This window comes from Rhamphochromis longiceps, linkage group LG7 (assembly GCF_057381845.1).
Source record: "Rhamphochromis longiceps isolate RC_006_pf linkage group LG7, R_longiceps_female_GT1.1, whole genome shotgun sequence".
Taxonomy (NCBI): Eukaryota; Metazoa; Chordata; class Actinopteri; order Cichliformes; family Cichlidae; genus Rhamphochromis; species Rhamphochromis longiceps.
Window position 1 is genome coordinate 64,874,715 of NC_140563.1, and position 18,510 is coordinate 64,893,224.

At 41.9% G+C, this 18,510-nt stretch overlaps 1 protein-coding gene across 2 annotated transcripts in view; it reads left to right on the top strand.

The window, feature by feature from the left end:
- ppfibp2b (PPFIA binding protein 2b) overlaps positions 1–18,510 on the top strand; it is a 100,155-nt gene that overhangs the window by 56,371 nt on the left and 25,274 nt on the right. For both annotated transcript variants that reach the window (XM_085414828.1, XM_085414826.1), the window contains exons 6-8: positions 9,152–9,301; positions 15,989–16,216; positions 17,122–17,214. In XM_085414828.1, coding sequence (XP_085270954.1) covers positions 9,152–9,301; positions 15,989–16,216; positions 17,122–17,214 — 471 coding nt within the window. The remainder of the gene's footprint in view (positions 1–9,151; positions 9,302–15,988; positions 16,217–17,121; positions 17,215–18,510) is intronic.

Below are 18,510 nucleotides of genomic sequence, written 5' to 3' on the forward strand. Positions count from 1 at the left end.
ACAGAGGCAACAGTTGAATCTGTATTGTTTTATAGTTTTGTTGTCTTCAGTATCAGGAAACAAGTAAATACTATCTCATGTGCATCAACGTCTGTCCTTACTGAAAATCCCATTAGTATGCGCTCCTAAGCACTTAGCACTTTAAGGCACTGCTGGACAATAATTGTAGAGCAAAGTGCAGTAAATGGAAAGTTTATTCAGCCGGCCAGTCTTTGGATTTCTCTACTGCTGCCCACAGTAGGTCATAATTCTGAAGCAGAGTCTTCTAGTCGTTTCAGTTGTTTTGGTTGCCGTCACCAGTGAGGCAAGCTCGTGAGCTCTGCCAAGCTGGACACAACAAGCCTGCAGCTCTGTGCATCACAGAATCAGGCTTCTGTTTAGACTCGTCAACAGGCTCTTTGTCCTCCTCGCTGTCGGCACAGAGGATAAAAAGGCCACAGCCCCCAAATAAATACCCCACCGCGGCCGTGACGTTTTTCTCCCTCATCCAGCCACCCTTTGTTATCTATTAGTTATTGCTGTTGATGTTTTTTCAAGTGATCTAAACCAGTTTTAGGTAAAAACACAGGAGGAATAAAACATCTCTCTCTCTTTTTTTTAAAAAAAACCTCTGCTGCTACTGATCTTCTTTTTGGTTTGTGACTTGACGTTTGTGGTGTTTCCTGGTTTTAGCTGCACTGATCTGCAGCTGTCGTCCTGGTTTGTGGTTGTTTGTTAGTAGCTGCGAGTGGTTCCCTTTTACAGTTTACGACCGCTGCTCAAATAGTTAATCTGATATGAGATGTTTGGTTTGCAGAGATGAGGGCTGAGTGAGGAGAAAGATAACTGTGGACCGGTGTTTTCAGTTTCTATCTCGTCTGTTGTGTCTGTTGTATTTTATTATCAGTTATGTACCTCTTAAATCTTCTCCGTGCATAATTACAGGGCATGTTTGAAGGATTTAAAAGGTGGCAAACACGTCTGCTTCTGCAGTGTCTAATACACAAGTATGAGTACACTGGTTTGGATCATACCGAGGTTGTGACACACGATAAATTCATCTTCTGATTTCTGCGGGTTTATGTTTTCACATAAAATCACATTTATATTTTAATGCTTTCATTAGCAAAAGTGGGGAAAAAAAACAAAATGAAGATTTTGAAAAACAAAATATCAGCAAAGCTCCGGATTGTTGGATGCTAAGTTAGTTGACTTTACCTCCTAGGACATTTTGGGTTATTTAGACCAAAATACTCAATTTTGCTCTACAAGGGCCTGATATCCACTTACGAGGACATTATACTGCTACTGTTCTTTCAAAATTTTAAACGAATATCCTAATACGTGGCTCTTATTTTTCTTAAAAACAAAAGTAAGGTAAAAAAAATCTGGTAATTCTTTGTTTTTACATTCATCGGGCCCCAATATGCCCAAATATCAAAGAGAAATTAAAAATGCATGCTGTGGAAGAGTTCAGGTCTTAGGAGGCTAAGGCAGGGGTGTCCAACTCCGTGCCCGGTGTCCTGCAGGTTTTAGATGTGTCCTTGATCCAGTACAGCTCATCTAAATGGTTAAATGACCTCCTCAACATGTCTTGAAGTGACTGGTAATGAACTAATCATTCGATTCAGGTGTGTTGACCCAGGATGATACCTAAAACCTGTAGGACACTGGCCCTTGAGGCCTGGAGTTGGACACCCCTGACTTTAGAACTCTCCACAGATGTTTGAAGCTTAGATTATTCCCAGAAAATGGGAAAAAGTGAAGTGCAGCACCTTCAAGTGGACAGTCAGCATGAAGCCGAAAAACAAAAAGTTGTACAGGGGTAGAAGGACACCTGAAAACGCCTGAAATTAAGGGACTTCACACGGCAGCACATTGCAAACATGAGCGCCTCCGTTAACAGACGTCAGCTGGGCGTGGAGATGGATGCTGTACGTCTGATTCTGTGTAGTGTATTCACAGGATAGTATTCACATGAGCAAACACAAACAAGTTGTGTGTCTGTGTGTGAGCGAGAGAGACAAGCGACAGGCGAACAAGAGTTTATCCAGCCATGCAGCATTATGTTTCAGCGCTGCAGGGCTGCTGTTTGCTGTGGGAACCACAACTAATCTAATAAGAAATAGCCCTCAGGGCACACACACACACACACCACAGGGTGCAGAGTTCTCATGCTGGAGGATATCCACCCACACATGTAGTCTTACTGTGACTACATGTCCTACAGTGCCTTTATTTAGACATAAAAATTACTGTACTGAGACATTTCTGTCTACACGGCTTACACTGTTGTAGTTACACAGTATCCTAAACAACATACAAGACAAGTATAACGCGCATAAACATTCATGGGCCATTATGTTTTAATATTTTGCCATGTTCATTAAAAATGTAATTGACTCAACAGCAGACGTCATTCACTGTCTTCATTATTATCCAAAAAATATCAACAGCCCAGCAATTTCCCAGTATTTTTGGTTTCCATGCACTCTCTGGCTGATGTTTCTTTATTTTCTGCGTTTTTGACCAAAACAAAAAGGCGGAGGTCTCTAAAACAGTCCGTGATTTGGCAACCAGAGATTGAGAAATATCAATAATATAATAATAAAATAATAAAATGTTGCAACTTGCAAATGATGATGATTGCCACATCCTACCTACAGTTATGGGAATGGCTTGAATCAAATGAGAACCACTGAGGCTGAGGATCCTGAAAGTGCCAAAATTGCTGTTGGCACTTGAGGTTGGCTCTAAAGGTCACGCTTGAGTTTTCTTTCTGTGGTGAATCTAAGCAGAGCCTTGAACCTACTCAAAGCTGAAGCCATGCCAGCATTTATGCCAGTGCAGGCTGCGTCAACGTCCAGTTGCATGTCTGAGGACATTAGCTGCTTCCATATTTCCCAAGGGGTTGCTGTAGTGGCTGTGTCCAGATTTTTAAACCAGAGCAGATTTTACACAGGACACTCCTCTTGACGCAACCATCCCATTTATCTGGGCTTTGGATCGGGACCAGGAGTGCATTAGATTGTCACCCCCTTTGAGGTTTAGTTAGTGTCTCCTCTGGGTGTTGAGCCGGGGATCTTTCATGTGAAAGATGAATGTGTTAACATTTGGGTAGATTTAAGGTTAGCCTAAACAGCCGACTGCTTGGATTAACAACTATGCCAGCATGAAGAGTCATAGCTGATTTTGGTCAGGCCTCATTTCAGCTAACTGTAGTCACTGAACTGAGCCTTTCCACTGTGTTGGCAATCTTTTTCTGTCATTTGGGACCATGTCACACAGAACGCCTAGTGAATCTGTGCTTTGCCTTTTGGTGAGTGAAATGAGGATATTTTTATGTATCTTGATTTTGCACCTCTACATTTTATAGATGCAACATGAAAACCAGAGCTTGCAAGCCTTAGCTTATAACTTAGATCTCAACATTCTCGTCCAAATATGGTCACGTCTGAGTCAAAAAAGCTCACCTGCCTGAAGTGAAGAACTCATATCTCCATAACCTTTTGGCATGTCAACACATAGCGGAAAAACATAAAAAATGAACTGTTGCTAGGTTTAAAGTGCCTGATGTAACTTTTTACAGGGGAGCAAGCAAAGGTGCTCAAACAGACCTAAAACTGACGTGTTAAAATCAGAAGCAGTGCATATTTGAAAGGGGCTGAGAGTAGATGACTACTTATGACATGACATAAAATGACGGGGTAAATATATAAGAAGATTACCTATGCACCAGAGCCTACTGTAACATATAATAGGGCAGCATGCTAGTTACACCGAGAGAATAGAACAGCATGGGATTTGTTTTCAGAACATAGTGAGCGATGTAAAGGTAAGTTCACAGGCAAAAACAGTACCAAACGTCTACTTCTGCGATTTTATTGAGTGTTTAATTTTTAAACAAATAGATAGTAAATCTCCAAAAAGTTGATTCTGTTCATCTGGACGTAGCGTTTTGTGGGAGAAATGTTTCGTCACTCATCCAAGTGACTTCTTCAGTCTCAGCTGACTGCAGGTTTCCCCAAATCTTATAAACAGGACATTTGCATAATGACTGAAACCAGCCCACTGAAGGAACAATGGGCTGGGAGGTCAGTTCCTTAATCTTAATTATGCAAATTCTCATAACCATTGATCAACAACCACTGACCAAAACCCACTGATCAATGGCCATGAGTACCATTCACAGAGAGTTGGGGAATGGCTGCAATCACAGCATGTAAGATGGCGAAAGATGTATCCTTAGGCCCCCTCCTCGATTCAGAGATGGTCTTTCCCTTTTCACGTAAATGGCCTCCTTGACTCCGCCCTCAAACCAGCGTTCCTCCCTGTCCAGGATGTGTACATCCTCATCCTTGAAAGAGTGTCCACTGGCCTGTAGGTGTAAACAGACTGCAGAGTCCTGGCCTGACGAGGTGGCTCTTCTGTGTTGTGCCATCCGCTTCGCCAGAGGTTGTTTGGTTTCCCCGATGTATAAATCCCGGGAATCCTCCTGGCACTTAACAGCGTACACTATGTTACTCTGTTTGTGTCGGGGGAGCCGATCCTTGGGGTGGACCAGTTTTTGGCGCAGCGTGTTTTGGGGTTTAAAAGCCACAGAGACCCGGTGTTTAGAAAAAATGCGTCTCAACTGCTCCGATACTCCTGACACATATGGGATCACTACAGGTTTTCACTTGGGCAGCGGTTGTCCTTCTCTCCTGGATCGGCTGGAGCTTTCTTTAGGTGCCTTTCCCACTTTGACAAAAGTCCAGCTGGGATAACCACATTTACTCAAGGCCTTCTTGATGTGCAGTTCTTCTGCTTCTTCTTCCATGTACAAATTGGCCACGATGGGTGAAACTGGGGAGCCCATGGCACACCCATGTTTCTGCCTGTAGAACTGACCCTTGTATGTGAAGTAGGTGGAATGAAGACACAGTTCAAACACACTTGGTCGATGCTGAGAGTGGTCCTGTTGCTGAGGTTGGGGTCATCCTAATCTCTTACGGACTACCTCCAACGCTTCCGTGACTGGGATGCAAGTGAAGAGAGATGTAATGTCGTACGAGACCATGGTTTCATCTGCCTCCATAATGACATCTCTCACCTTCTCAACAAAATCCAGGGTGTTCTGGATGTGGTGTTCAGAGCTGCCCACCAGCGGGTTGAGGATCGAAGCCAGAAACTTGGAGATGTTATAGGTGACAGAGTTGATCATGCAGACAATCGGTCTTAAAGGTGCACCCTGTTTATGTATTTTTGGTAAACCATACAGGCTTGGTGTAGATTCCCCTGGGTATAGCCTGTGGTATGAGGTTAAGATTAAGGAACTGACCTCCCAGCCCATTCTACCTTCAGTGGGCTGGTTTCAGTCATTATGCAAATGTCCTGTTTATAAGATTTGGGGAAACCTGCAGTCAGCTGAGACTGAAGAAGTCACTTGGATGAGTGACGAAACATTTCTCCCACAAAACGCTACGTCCAGATGAACAGAATCAACTTTTTGGAGATTTACTTTCCTGGATGATTGAGAATGCATCAAGACGTTAGATAGTATATACTTCAAGTTCTCCTGTCTAGTCGTGCCATATTTAACTCTGGAGATGAGCACAGCCTCTTTAAAGGGATCTATAAATTCTGTGGTGCATATGATAATTAGTCACATGCACGGCACGGCCTCATTATTACAGTTTTTTCTGATTGCTTAAGCACATTTTTTGTAACTATTGGCTAATTTTGCAAAACTCTTCACACAAATAAGAAAACCTGTCACCCAATCATCAAAACATTGTAGTTCTCTTGCAAAAGCAAACACAGCTAGATTAACTCTTCACACCTTCGTAAAAATGGTGTTTCCGTATCAAACAGTACACACAAGCCATCATCTACTAAGCACACAATGCGCCAACTGCACACTGATGGTATGAATACAAAACACATCTGGCTTTTGCTTTCTCTGTGCACAAGGTAGGCTATGTCAGTTTGAGCTCATACTTCTGTCATAGATCCATAAGCATAGAGGGATCCAAACTTCAAGTACTGGTGTTTATTCAAACACATCAAAACAAACACAAGTGTTTATTTCCAAGTATAGGATTATTTGCAATCGCCATAATGACTATATGGGTTACTTGGTCTGCAGTGAACATGCTTCCTCTGCCCCCAGCATCTGGTCATCTAGCAATTCTGTAAAGTAACAATTTCAGTATTTTTACATCAATGGTATTGGTGTGTTTCTCATTGGCATATGGCAGTGCTACAAATCTTTGTGCGAAGTGACTGTACTAACCGATTCTCATTTCAAGATGTCCTTATGGTACTTGCTACAGTGTAGCGGCTCGAGTTAGGCTGGACCCGTTGGCCAGCTACCCTCAGGGTCATTCCACGGTTGATTACATGGTCCACTATTGTAGCTCTGATGTCATCAGCAATTCTATTTCTTACTCTTCCTACCCTTCCTCTCCCCCCTCCTCATCTTCCTCTCCCCCCTCCTCGTCTTCCTCTTGCTCCTCCTTGTCCTTGTCGTCCTCTTCATCCTACTTCTTCACCTCCACGTCCTCTTCCTCGGCCTCCTCTACTTCTCACTCTTTCTGCTCCCTCCATTGTACTCCGCACACACAGCTTACCTGTATTATAGTGCTTAGGCTGATTGCAAAGTGAACTAATTATCTAAAAAAGTTTTCACATGTGAAAGTGTGCCAGACAGTTGGCAAGTTAGTGTTAATGATAGCCATACATGTGTATACTTTTGCTAGGAGTGTGTTGGAAATTTGGTAATTGAGTGTTGTGCAGTGAATTGTGCCTACAGTTGTGCAAAGTGTGTGTTACAAAATTGCAAACTGAGTGCAAAGCAGTTTTTGTGCTTTTAGTTTTGCAAACTCAGTGAGTGGTTTTGCTATAAGTCTGAATAGTTTTAGAGATCGTGCTACAGGAATCACAGTTAGGGTTTAAGCATTCAGAAAAAACTGTAAAGGAAAGCAAATGTCAGGCAGCTGAGCCGTGGGCCATGACCACAGCGTGTGGATGAATTACCTCTAAATATTGCGGCTTATCCCTCTGTAAGTGACACTGGTGTTAGATTGCAAACTGACAGTCAGCTGCCATAACGAAAGAGATTTTCTAAATATCTGTGTGTGTGTGTGTGTGTGTGTGTGTGTGTGTGTGTGTGTGTGTGTGTGTGTGTGTGTGTGTGTGTGTGTGTGTGTGCGTGTGTGTGTGTGTGTGTGTGTGTGTGGCTGCTGAGCTGGAGTGATTATGGGGTTTAGTTGTTCATTTGTGTGGCTGTGGTGTTGACACAGTTTGTTTACTGTGTGATGTTTCCGTTTAGAAAGAAATTCCTTGTCTGACATTTAATGGACAGTAATCTACTTTATTTGACCGCTCACAAGTCATTGAATTTCTGTCTTAAATATATGTTATTTAAAATAGGCTCATGTGAGAAGTGTGTGGCTATAATTCTAAAAAAATCCCAGCATCTTTTTTATTGAATTTGATTCATTTGGCATTTTGAAAATGTGCACGCACAAATGAAAAAATAGAGAAGCAAAAAATGATTCTGATTGTTGTTCTGCTCCAAAACCATCTCAAAAAAGTTTTGCATTAATAATACGTTTATATAGCTCAACTATAAGGCTACAAGATGCTTCACAAGACAAGATAGTCACGGTAAAACAAATCGTAATAAAACGTTTGAGAAACATTTAAAGGTTACAGAAAACTGGGAGGGAGAGCACAAGACAGTTAAAAGCAGAACAAAGAAAATGAAGAATTACAAACAAGTACAGTAAAAGCACACAAAAATAATCAAAGGCTCATGAAACACAAGTGACAACATAAAAGTAGCTCGATTTGGAGGCATTGAGAAAGTCTGCCTATCCGATGTCTCTACGAGAGATTTAAAACAAGAGTGTGATACATTAAAAACTATTAAACTGCAGAAAATGTATGTTTACAGCCTCAGTTTGCACTTCATCACAGCTCTCTGCTTTCTCAGTAAAAGACTTTCAGTACCTACTGCTGACTGTGACTAAAGAAAATATGACTACCTCTTACAGCAAAAACATTTCTGTCAAAGCGGCAACTTCTACGGGAAAATCACTTCCCATAACAAAGCGGTTACGTTACACTGACTCACTCACTTGGCTTTTGTTGCTTTTCTGACTGAAGGACTGGACTAGAAAGAGGTGAACTTTTGCGAGCCTTCATTCAGTTAGTTCATTTTCAGATTTGTTTGTGCTCTTTCTAAAGCTCCCACTCCTCTTTGCCTTCACAGCGCTCTGAGCTAACGCTAACTGCTCGGTTAAATACCCAACTGTGCGTTTTGACTCGCACATGTGTGACTACAGGGCGTAGCTGGTCTAATCGAGTGCTCTGCTTTAACTGGACAAGCTGAGTCCTGCATATATCAACGACATTTGTCCTGTTTAGCAAAGTTAAAAGTAACAGGGATATGGCAGCTTTAGCCACCGCCATTCGACACCATTGCCCCAGAACCAAACCTCCTGGAATCATATAAAGTTGTAATTTTTTTTCCACAGTTATTGTTATATTATCATGAGTGGGGGTCACACTTGAGTTGGCAGTCCTAGTTTTTACACGTGTCCCAATTTTGTTTTTCCTTATTAAGCTTTTTAAATTGGTGCACAAAAAGCTGGTAAGTTCATATTTGGTCTGTTTGGGGGTGTTTTTTCTTCCCATTTCTTTCTAAATGTTTCATACTAAACAAGTATGGAGCAAGAAGATGGACGTTAAAGGCTTAATCAGCAATCCAGGTCAACTGTAGTTTGAGTTTAGAAAGGAGGAAGTGCAATTTAAAGGAGTTTAGATGAGGAATTGAAAGCAACAGAGTTTTGTATGAGTCAGAAAAACGTTCCTTCATGTCCAGTAGAGTGCTTTTTTTCGTTCCCTCTCTTTTTTAGATGCTCTTTCTTTTACTCTCTCTCATACCAAAGAAGGCATATATTAATAGAGTCTCTAGCACGCTTGTGTGTGTGTATATATTTAGCTTTGTGGGGTCTGGGCCCCAACCGCTCTGCTCTGTTAGTGTGGGAACAATAATACGCTGAGTGGAGTAGCCTGCTTAGTCTCACAACACCGATCTCCAAAAGCTGCGTTGCTCTAGCTTGAGTAAGTTGCGTGTTTGCTTCCCATGCATCTGACTTAGATGGTGCACATGTGATTCTCCCAGGAGCTGATGAGCAGGACCTCGCTAGAAACTCAGAAGCTGGATCTGATGGATGAGGTGTCCTTTCTCAAACTGAAGCTGGTCAGCATGGAGGAGACGCAAACCAACTCACACCCGCAGGATTCGACAGACACAAAGCAGAACAAAGCTGAGGTACGGAAAGTCAACAAACATGTTTTCAAACACATTCAAGTCTTTGATCTAGAAATGGAAAACTTGTATGATGTCTGTGTTTAATGGGCTATAAGCCAAGATCCCTGCCACACTTGCCTGAGTGGAAGTTTTCCCTTCTGTGTACATATTGATGTATTGTAGAGTTAAATAACAGGAGGATGAACATTTTACTTTGCACAGTTAATCCTGTTTATGGTTGGGAAATAAACCATTATCTAATTTTAGGGCACAGATTAAGAGTATTATTTTAACTTACTTGTTGGTATTAAACAGTTATTGGTACTTTGATTATACACATTGATTTTCAGGTACTTCATTAGGTGGAAAGGCCAGATACCGACTGTCTCATACTTTTCATCTTGCCCAACTCTAAAACTCTGTAATGCAACATCAGAATATGTGATATTAGCGTCTTGAATAATCACAACTGTCATTAACTGTTCAGCTGTGTTTGCCTGGGTGATCCTTCACTACATTTCTGCTAGTTTGGGCTATTTATCAGCTGCAAAGAGCAACCAGTGGAACAAAAACATCATCGCTGGTATGATCAGGTCTGCAGCCACCGCTTGGTTTGAATGAAATCACCTTCAAAATGCACATCAATAGACAACACAATTGTTTTTACCACTGTTTTTCAAATAAAGCTTAATAATCTTTATTCCGTATGTTCCATGAGGGGTTATTTAGGGACACGCATCCTGTGGTACGAGCAGTACCACAGGATTGGGGAGTTCAGACATGCTGTCTAAGGATGTATGGAAGCTGTTTGTCTGGTTTTATTGTGTTTTTTGTCTCAAAGCCAGGAGGGAACATGCACATTCACCAGGGGCTACTGCTGTCACAGTAGAAGGGCACAGATTGGGGGGAGGGGGGATTATTATGTTATTGTATAATATGTATTTGCAATATTTTGGCTTACAGATATAACAGTAACTACATGTCTGCTTTTTAACTCTTTCTGCAACTTTGGTTTCTGCGTCTGTGCTTGTTCTCACAAGTTATACTCTCTCATCCAAGCTTTTTATAAAGAAGGAAAACAAATGTTAATGTGTGGATTAAACTATGAGGCGCTGATTCCTCCCGTCTCCTGTCTGTGAGACCTCACCTGTCGGCTGGTGGCAGACGATCCCGCTAAAGAGGAGTGTGATTGGTGGAATGTGTGTTTGATGCTAACCGGGTCTATTCACAGGGCTCTTATCAGCCTCAGAGTTGTAAGTACATTATTGTATAGGCAACGGCTATTTCACACAAGGCACAGTCTGTACATGAAACCTTGTACACTTGTCTGTTGGAAATTTATGCAAATTAGTACAGATTTCATAATTTTCTTATTCAAAGATTTACTTACAGACCTCTTGCTATCTTTCTAAAAAAAATCCTTTCAGTTGCTGAAGTTTCATGGTAACGGTTAAACTTTTTACGCTTGTATAGCGGTTTGTCTTTAAGCCATGTGTAACAAAAAGGAAAAACCGTTACAGCTTTCTCTAGAAACTCTCATGTTGACTCTCGTTTCCACAGCAGCAGCCTGCTGTTACTTTTGTTGTTTTTCAGGTTTGGTTTACCCACTAAACCAGTGAAAAAGTCACACGAGCAGGATTTTCCCACAGTTTTTGTCCCACATTTAAATGGAAATCGTAGAGGCCAAATGAAGAATCTGTCCTGCGATCCTGAAATATCTGTCACCCAGATAATAACCAGGCAGATGGTGAAAACATGCCCACCCTCTGGCCAACTTGACTGGCAAAGGTAATGATGAAATGTGTCTGGATGGGGTACAAACTTCACTGGTGAGGCTCTGAAACAAGCCAGAACACATCAAACAGTAGTTTAAGCACCACCCTGCTCACATCCTGCAAAGAGTCAGCGGAACAGTTTTTGTTTTTGATCGGAGACTTTAGAAATAATTAACTGAAACTGTGAAAAAACACCTGAAACTCACGAGCCTCACTAATACCTGGTGCACCTAAAGCCCTTCCACCTTGTGAAGTCAAGAAATCAATAATTCTAGTATGGCCGTCATGACTTTTACAGAAAAGTGAACACCCTCCATTTAAGTATTGTGAGCTCATTGTCATGTTCAAGAAACCATTTTAATACAATCTGTGTCATGGCACATTATCCCGCTGGAAGCAGCCATTAGAATATGAGTACACTGTGGTTATATAGGGATGGACTTGGTCACCAACAGTACTCAGGTAGGCGATGGCATTTAAGTGAGTGTGTCATAGTGCGTCATTAAAATATCCCCCAACACTTTTACACCACCAACAGCCTGAACTGTTGATGCAAGCCAGGCTGGAGCTTTAATGCCGTTCACACCACATTCTGATCTAACCAGGAATGCTGCGGCAGAAAACTCATCAGACCAGGCAGCATTTTTCCAATCCTCTCCAATTTCGGTGAGCCCATTTAAACTGTAGCCTCGGTTTTCTTTTTCTAGCTGACAGGTGTGAAACCTGGTGTAGTCCTCTGCTGCTGTAGTTCCTCTGCTTCAAGCTTTGACATGTTGAGAGGTGATCTTAAACCTTGGTTGTGAGGAATGGTCATTCAAGTTACTGTTGCCTTCTCATAATCTAAAAGCAGCTGCTCATGTCTGACCTCTTGCATCAACAAGGTTTTTTTCTCACAGATAACTGTCACTCACTGGGTATCTTCAGTTTTTTGGACCAGCGGTCCCCAACCCCCGGGCCTCGGTCCGGTACCGGTCCGTGAGTCGTTTGGTACCGGGCCGCGAGAGTTGAGGCTCAGGTGTGAAATGTATGGTTTTCAGGGTTTTTATTGGTTTTCAGCGTCATTTTGTTATCGTTTTTATCGTTAACTCTGTTTTCCTGGGTCTTTTCACGTGTTATGAATAAATCTTCTTTTCTTAAAACTTCTTTTATTTTGTTGTATTTATCCGCGACACCTTAAAGGCCGGTCCGTAAAAATATTGTCGGGCATAAACCGGTCCGTGGAGCAAAAAAAGGTTGGGGACCGCTGTTTTGGACCATTCTCTGTAAACCGTAGAGATGGTTATGCAGAAAAATCCCAGTAGATCAGCACCCACTGAAATACACCAACAACCATGTAGGTCCTCAGTTTTAACTTCAGCAGGTCATCTTGACTATGCATGCATGCCTAAATCCATTGAGTTGGTGCCATTTGATTTACTGATTAGCTATTTTGATTAGCAAGCACTTGAACAGGTGTACCCAATGAAGTGGCCAATGATTGTAGGTGAAAACGACTGCTCAGCTCAGCAACAGGTTTGGGCCTCGGTGAAGGTGAGAGTTACATTAGGACGCTGTTTCCCTCACTGACAGAACGCACAATAACGATGCACACATACACGCATTCCAACCAAGTCCGGCTGAGCAGCCTTTGCTTGTCTTCACTAGTTTCTTTGTGTGGACTTTGTTCATTGTGACACCCAGCTGCTTCCCACTGGCACAAACGGATACTAAGGCTGCTCATGTGGTTTCGCTGTGTGTGTGTCTGTGTGTAAAGCTATCACAAGCCATCCAGGGCCGTGCTCTGATAGAATAAACACGATACAGCATTTTTGACACGCAGGGGCCCATACTCTGCAACCGCACATGGATGGAGTGTGATAAGCATCAGCGGAAGCAGACAGAGGGGAGGAGATAGTGAAGGGAACAGATGAAAAGAGAGAGGACAGAGAAAAAAGAAGGAACAGACGGCTGATGTACAAAAAGTGACAGGATGTAGTTTGAAATATTGTTTTCTGACCTGTAAGGTGCACATTAACTGAACGTGCATGATAGCCACACTGCAAATCCTGCAGGACGTGACTGCCAGCGATGTCGGATTCTATGAGAAAACCAAGTGTGAGCTGACTTTGCTTCTTGTGCAAAGCTCACATTCACTCAATAACAAGAAGAACATTTGTCTTAGCAGAAAACTTTTTTATTCAGTCAGGAAGCCACATTCTGTCAATAAATCCTGGGAGCTGTCCAGTATTTCAGATACCATTTCAGGTACAGTGAACCTGAGTTTAGTGTACCTGACATGATCCTTATTTCATAAGAAAACTGCCTGCAAACCCTTGGTTTGAGTAGAAAGTGCCAACATCTTGGCACTTTCTACTCACGTCATGCTAGCTGCACCACTTTGTCTCACACTACTGTTAAATTGATGTTTAAAATGTTGGTTTAAAATAGTGATTTACAAAAGTTGCACTGTTTGCTTAGCACGGGTGGTCAGTTCATTTTAATATCCAGCACAAAAAATGCAATACCTGTTTTCAGCATTAAATACTGGTGCAATTAGCAGTAACCTGCATATCGCAGATGTTAGTAAATCCGTTTGTGTGCTCCTAGAAATATATTTGCAGCATGTTCCCATCTTTTACATGCAATCTTGTCACTTTCTAGCATGTGGCTACTGTTAATCCAAGGCATCATGCCTGTACCTAACACAGTAGTTTTGGTGCTGAAATGTATCCAAAAAATCCATTTAGGTTACATGCATGAGTTCATGTAGCCAATGAGCTGGAACAATCCGGAACAGCATTTCGGCACCTTCAGTTAATGAGTCATTAAATCTAACAGGCAGATTAAACAAAATAGTGCAGGATATTATCAAGCAGTCCTTTTTTAATAGGTTATATTGCAAAAAATGTAAAAAAGCAGCACAAACTTCAACAGGAATTGGGCGGCACTTATTCACTTTATCTAGTCTGTTTTTCAGGCTGCTTCAGGGATCATGAGGCCTATTCTCTCAGCTTGAGGCTCCACCACATAAATCTAACATCAGTCCTGTCAATGAGCCGTTTTTATAAGTTGGTGCTGTCTTGGTTTAGTATTGATTCAGTATTGAGATGCACATACGTACTCACCAGAATCCAACATGTCCGGTGTGCAGCTGAGGTGCTTTGCTTTGTTTACGTTATGATGGGGCTGCATTTTTGTCAGTAAAGTCAGGATGTGTGTGTCTGTGCGTGTGTCTGTGTGTGTGGTTAGTAACAGCTGCGAGGCTCCGGTAGGCTGTCAGGAGGAATGGCAAGCATCCACTCTGAGTATTCCTCGGGGCCAAACACTTTCACCTCAGGAAACCACACCAACACCACACACAGGCTCGCTGCCGTCTCACGAACACCTTTAAGTACTAAAGCAACCACTTTTCAGGAACAAGATTCCCCTGAGCTGTGACATTTTCTTAGACCAACAGTTTGCTCAACATTTAATGTGTGTGAACAAAAAGAACAGTTAGAGACTTTGCTCTGTGCACCTTCATGTCTCTTCTTTATTGTACGCTCTGTTTTTTTCCTGTCTTTACATCCTGTCTTGTTTTGTTTTATTGGTCTAAATTCTGGGTTACGGCTCTGTTTCCCATGCGACTAGACTTGGCTGGAGCTCAGGCATGATATAATAACCCTGGTGCGCCAGATGGGGTTATTACTTATACAAAATTATGCTTTAGATGCCTGAAATGTGGATTTTATGTAGTTTAAAACAGCCCTGCCTGCTGAGCTGCTTTTCATGTAAAATGTAAAATAGGCCACGAAGCACAATGACAGAGACTGAAATCTTGGCAGCTTGTTCCTATTGCCATTTTTTATATTTACAATATGGTATCATACTTATATTGTGCAACATCAGAAGTTGCCATGGAAACTATTCTAATGTCAGCAGAAGACAGATGTTAGCCCTGATCTGTCCCCAGTGGATACGCTCGACATTAGCTTAACAGCCAGTACAATGCAAAATCACTAAGTGCATCAGCATGACAGACTTGTTGGTTGAGGGCTTTTGGAACGCCTAAAGTGTCGTGGTCGTATCACAACGGGGCGTGTTGTGTTTGACCTTTCGATCTTTAATTCCTGTACAAAAGCTGGTTCGACTGGGAAAACCCTCTGAGACAAATTAGTGATTTGTGACCACTGTCTTGATTTAATTGGACACAATGATTCATCCACTCAGTTGGAGCACAGTTCGCCCAAACAATACAACCCATTCTTAACCACCCCACTCTAATTCTGGCTGTCAGGAGGTGTTTGTCTGCTCACCGCTGCTCTCCAAACTCCACTAGACTTCCTGCTTTTTCCTCTGACCCCAGACTAACCTTAAGAATAAAGTGGTCGCTCCTTTCCTGTCAGTGGTCACATTGAGCCAGCAGGGAGGTGGCGCAGAAACACTCGCGCTGTAGATGAGCACAGATCTGTTTTTCACACTATTTCAACAATGTAAGATGGTGAGGCATGATGCCTTGCCTGCATCTGTCTCCCACAATCTCACCGTTACAGCACTAATACAAGAGGAGGGCATTGCATAATGCAAAAGTTTTTAAAGGAGTAAAAGTTACTCTTGTGTTTTCAGTTGTTTGTCAATGTGCTGAGGTGTAATGCTCCTTCTTTTCTAGGATTCTAACATTTTCTCCAGTTGAATTTAAGCATTTCTTTCTTCCGCTTCAAGTGTTTGTGTAAATCTTTGTGCTTTGTGTGTTTCACAAGATTTTTATGTGTTTTCTGAGTTTCTACTACAAATGCCCAACAGTGATCCAGATGTGGCATCAACCATTTTCCCTGTACTGACTGATTAACAAATAAGTTCATGTTTTATTCTCCTCTCCTCCTCTCAACTGACTTTCATTTATTCCTCTTTTCTTCTCCTCATCTCACCATTTCACCTCTTCTGCCACCCTTCATTTGTCTTCCAACCCTCCCAGTGTGTGGTAAATCTCATCAGTGAGCTCCAGGAGCAGATGTGCAGGTTTCAGGAGGAGATCAGCACTCGCATTCAGGAGAAACGGGCCCTGGAGGAGAAGGAGGCCCAGCAGGGGGAGCCAAGAGACGGCCAAGCCCAGGGCTACAGCCCTCAAGTTGGGTTGGTCGGCTTGGACCTGAGCCTGTCTGGCTCTGATGCCCGGCAGCACAATGGAGGAAAGACTGTTCACGTAGGGAGACTTGATGGATGAACTCATCTTACCCTCCTTCCCCATCATTTCTTCTCTTCTCTTCTTCCCTTTTAACCAGTCCACACACCACCCGGTATTTGGAATATTCCACAGAATCAAGCTAACAACCTCTCTTGTAGTGTCTGTATGTGTACTGCAGGATGTTGGGGTCACACTCTGCTCTGGTTCTTGCAGTGATTGAGGCTTTCGATTGGGTTTTCTAAATGCTTCCATACATTTGAGGAGTTATTTACCTAAAAAGTCTTCCAGCAGTATGACGTAGAGTGAACTCCTCAAGTATTTGAAACATTTGGAATGTATTTCAGCACCGATCAGGATGTTGTCTCTATGAATCCTTTCAAGCTTGCCTTTAGGACCAGAATTGTGTTTTGTATTAGATTCGATGTGGTTTCCTTGCATGACAGTGATTCCTCCACTAACAAAGTTTACATCTGTCAGCTTCCTAATACACTGACCAGGTGGATGGGTCATGTTACGGTCCCTATAACCCTGCTGTCCAAAGTTTCCCCCAGATGGTGGCAGTGCGCAGCTGGCAGATGTGCGACCCGGAAGGCTTTCAGTAGTGTTCTGGGTTTCCTGGTTGTTAACTGCACGTTGTGGTGTCTGTTTCAGGAGGATCTTGTTCCCTTTATTAACCACTGTCTGGCCCCGGGGACCTTTATAACTGCACTGAATGTGAACCTGGTGTTTGAATACCCTCCCATTTATATGCTGGCATGCGTGCCCACTCATGTAGATGAACCTCGTGCCGATTGTGACATGTAGATGAAATGTATAACTTTTTTTGAGAATTGCTTGAAACATCAGAAAAGTTTCGTAATTGTGCACATGTATGTAAAGTGGTCTGGCTAACTGAAGAATGCTATGGTTTGGCTTTTCTGCAGGATTTGCAACAAGAAGTTAAGCAGCTGAAGAGCAAAGTGGATGAGTTGGAGGGAGAGAAGAGCCAGTATGAGAGGAAATTAAGAGCCACCAAGGTACTCGCTAAAGCACACAGAGCAGTGTAAAATGCATTTTACATGCACTTAAAATCTGTTTGTAGAAGCTGGGATGCTGTGTAACATATACAAAAAGCATATCAAATGTTGAAACTGAGAAATCTTATTATATTTTTGAATATGAAGACTTAAAAATGTGTTTCACTACTGCTGGAAAACATGTAAATTGTGGTTTGGCATTGTCTTCTGTGCGAAAGAAGTTCTTTCAATGTTACTCCAAAATCTGTAAACATCATTTAGTATTAGTGGTGTCTTCACAGATGTCCATTTCACTTGTCGTAGGGCCCCAAAATTGCAGCGTTTCATTGGTTTTTAGCCTTGGTACTTGGTCTAGAGGTGTCTCCAGAATCTCTGGATCTTTAAATGTTATGATGCAATGCCCCAATACTTTGAACTTCTCTAATCTTTTGTTATTTTATGAAGCTTTTACCCTTAAATTGTTGAACTCTTTGCCCACATAGTTTTTCACGGAGCAGTTAGTCCCTTCCGAGTTTTTCTTCTGAACAGCTCGGCCTCTTTAAGATGTTTTTTTTAATATCCAACAACATCACTAATTGAGCTCATTAGTCTCTGAGATCTTCCATCTGGTATTTTCTTGGCGTTTCTTAAATTTAAGTTAAATTGCATTATTGATGTGAAATTGTAAGGAGCGCATATATAGTTTTGAGATTTGTTGTGTTTTTCCACTATTTTTAATAAAATGCAGCTCTTGCTTTTTTTTCGAGAGTTATTTTGTGTAGAATACAATAGAATAAATAAAAAATGAATAAAAAAATGGGACTTAATGAGCTCTGAAGTTTTCATTAGGGTGGGTTTCCTTTGGACAAAGCCAGGCGGCTTGTTCCCCTTTTCTTCCAGACTTACATTAAACGAATCCAAACATTGCTCTAAACTAATCTGACTAACTTCATATCATAGATGTGAGTGTGGTGTATACTTCTCATCAAACTCACTGGAAGAAGACTTTTCAAAATGTGGAAAGTGGCCTGTGAAGTCACTCCAGCAAACCTGTGTAAAGGACGGACTTCCTAATCTGATAATTGCACATGTGAAAAAGGAAATAGAGCAGATGTAGACAAGAATGGATGCTGGATACTGTAACAGAAGATAAAATTAACAGCTGGTGTTACTGTGATGTTATACGTAAACGTTCGATAATTTGATCAGACTGTCACCAGGTGAATTTCTTTAACCTTCATTCATCAGGATGAAATAATCAGAGCTTCACTCATTTGTGTTTCTCAGCAGCAGAGACGTGCAGCTTCATTTCCTTTG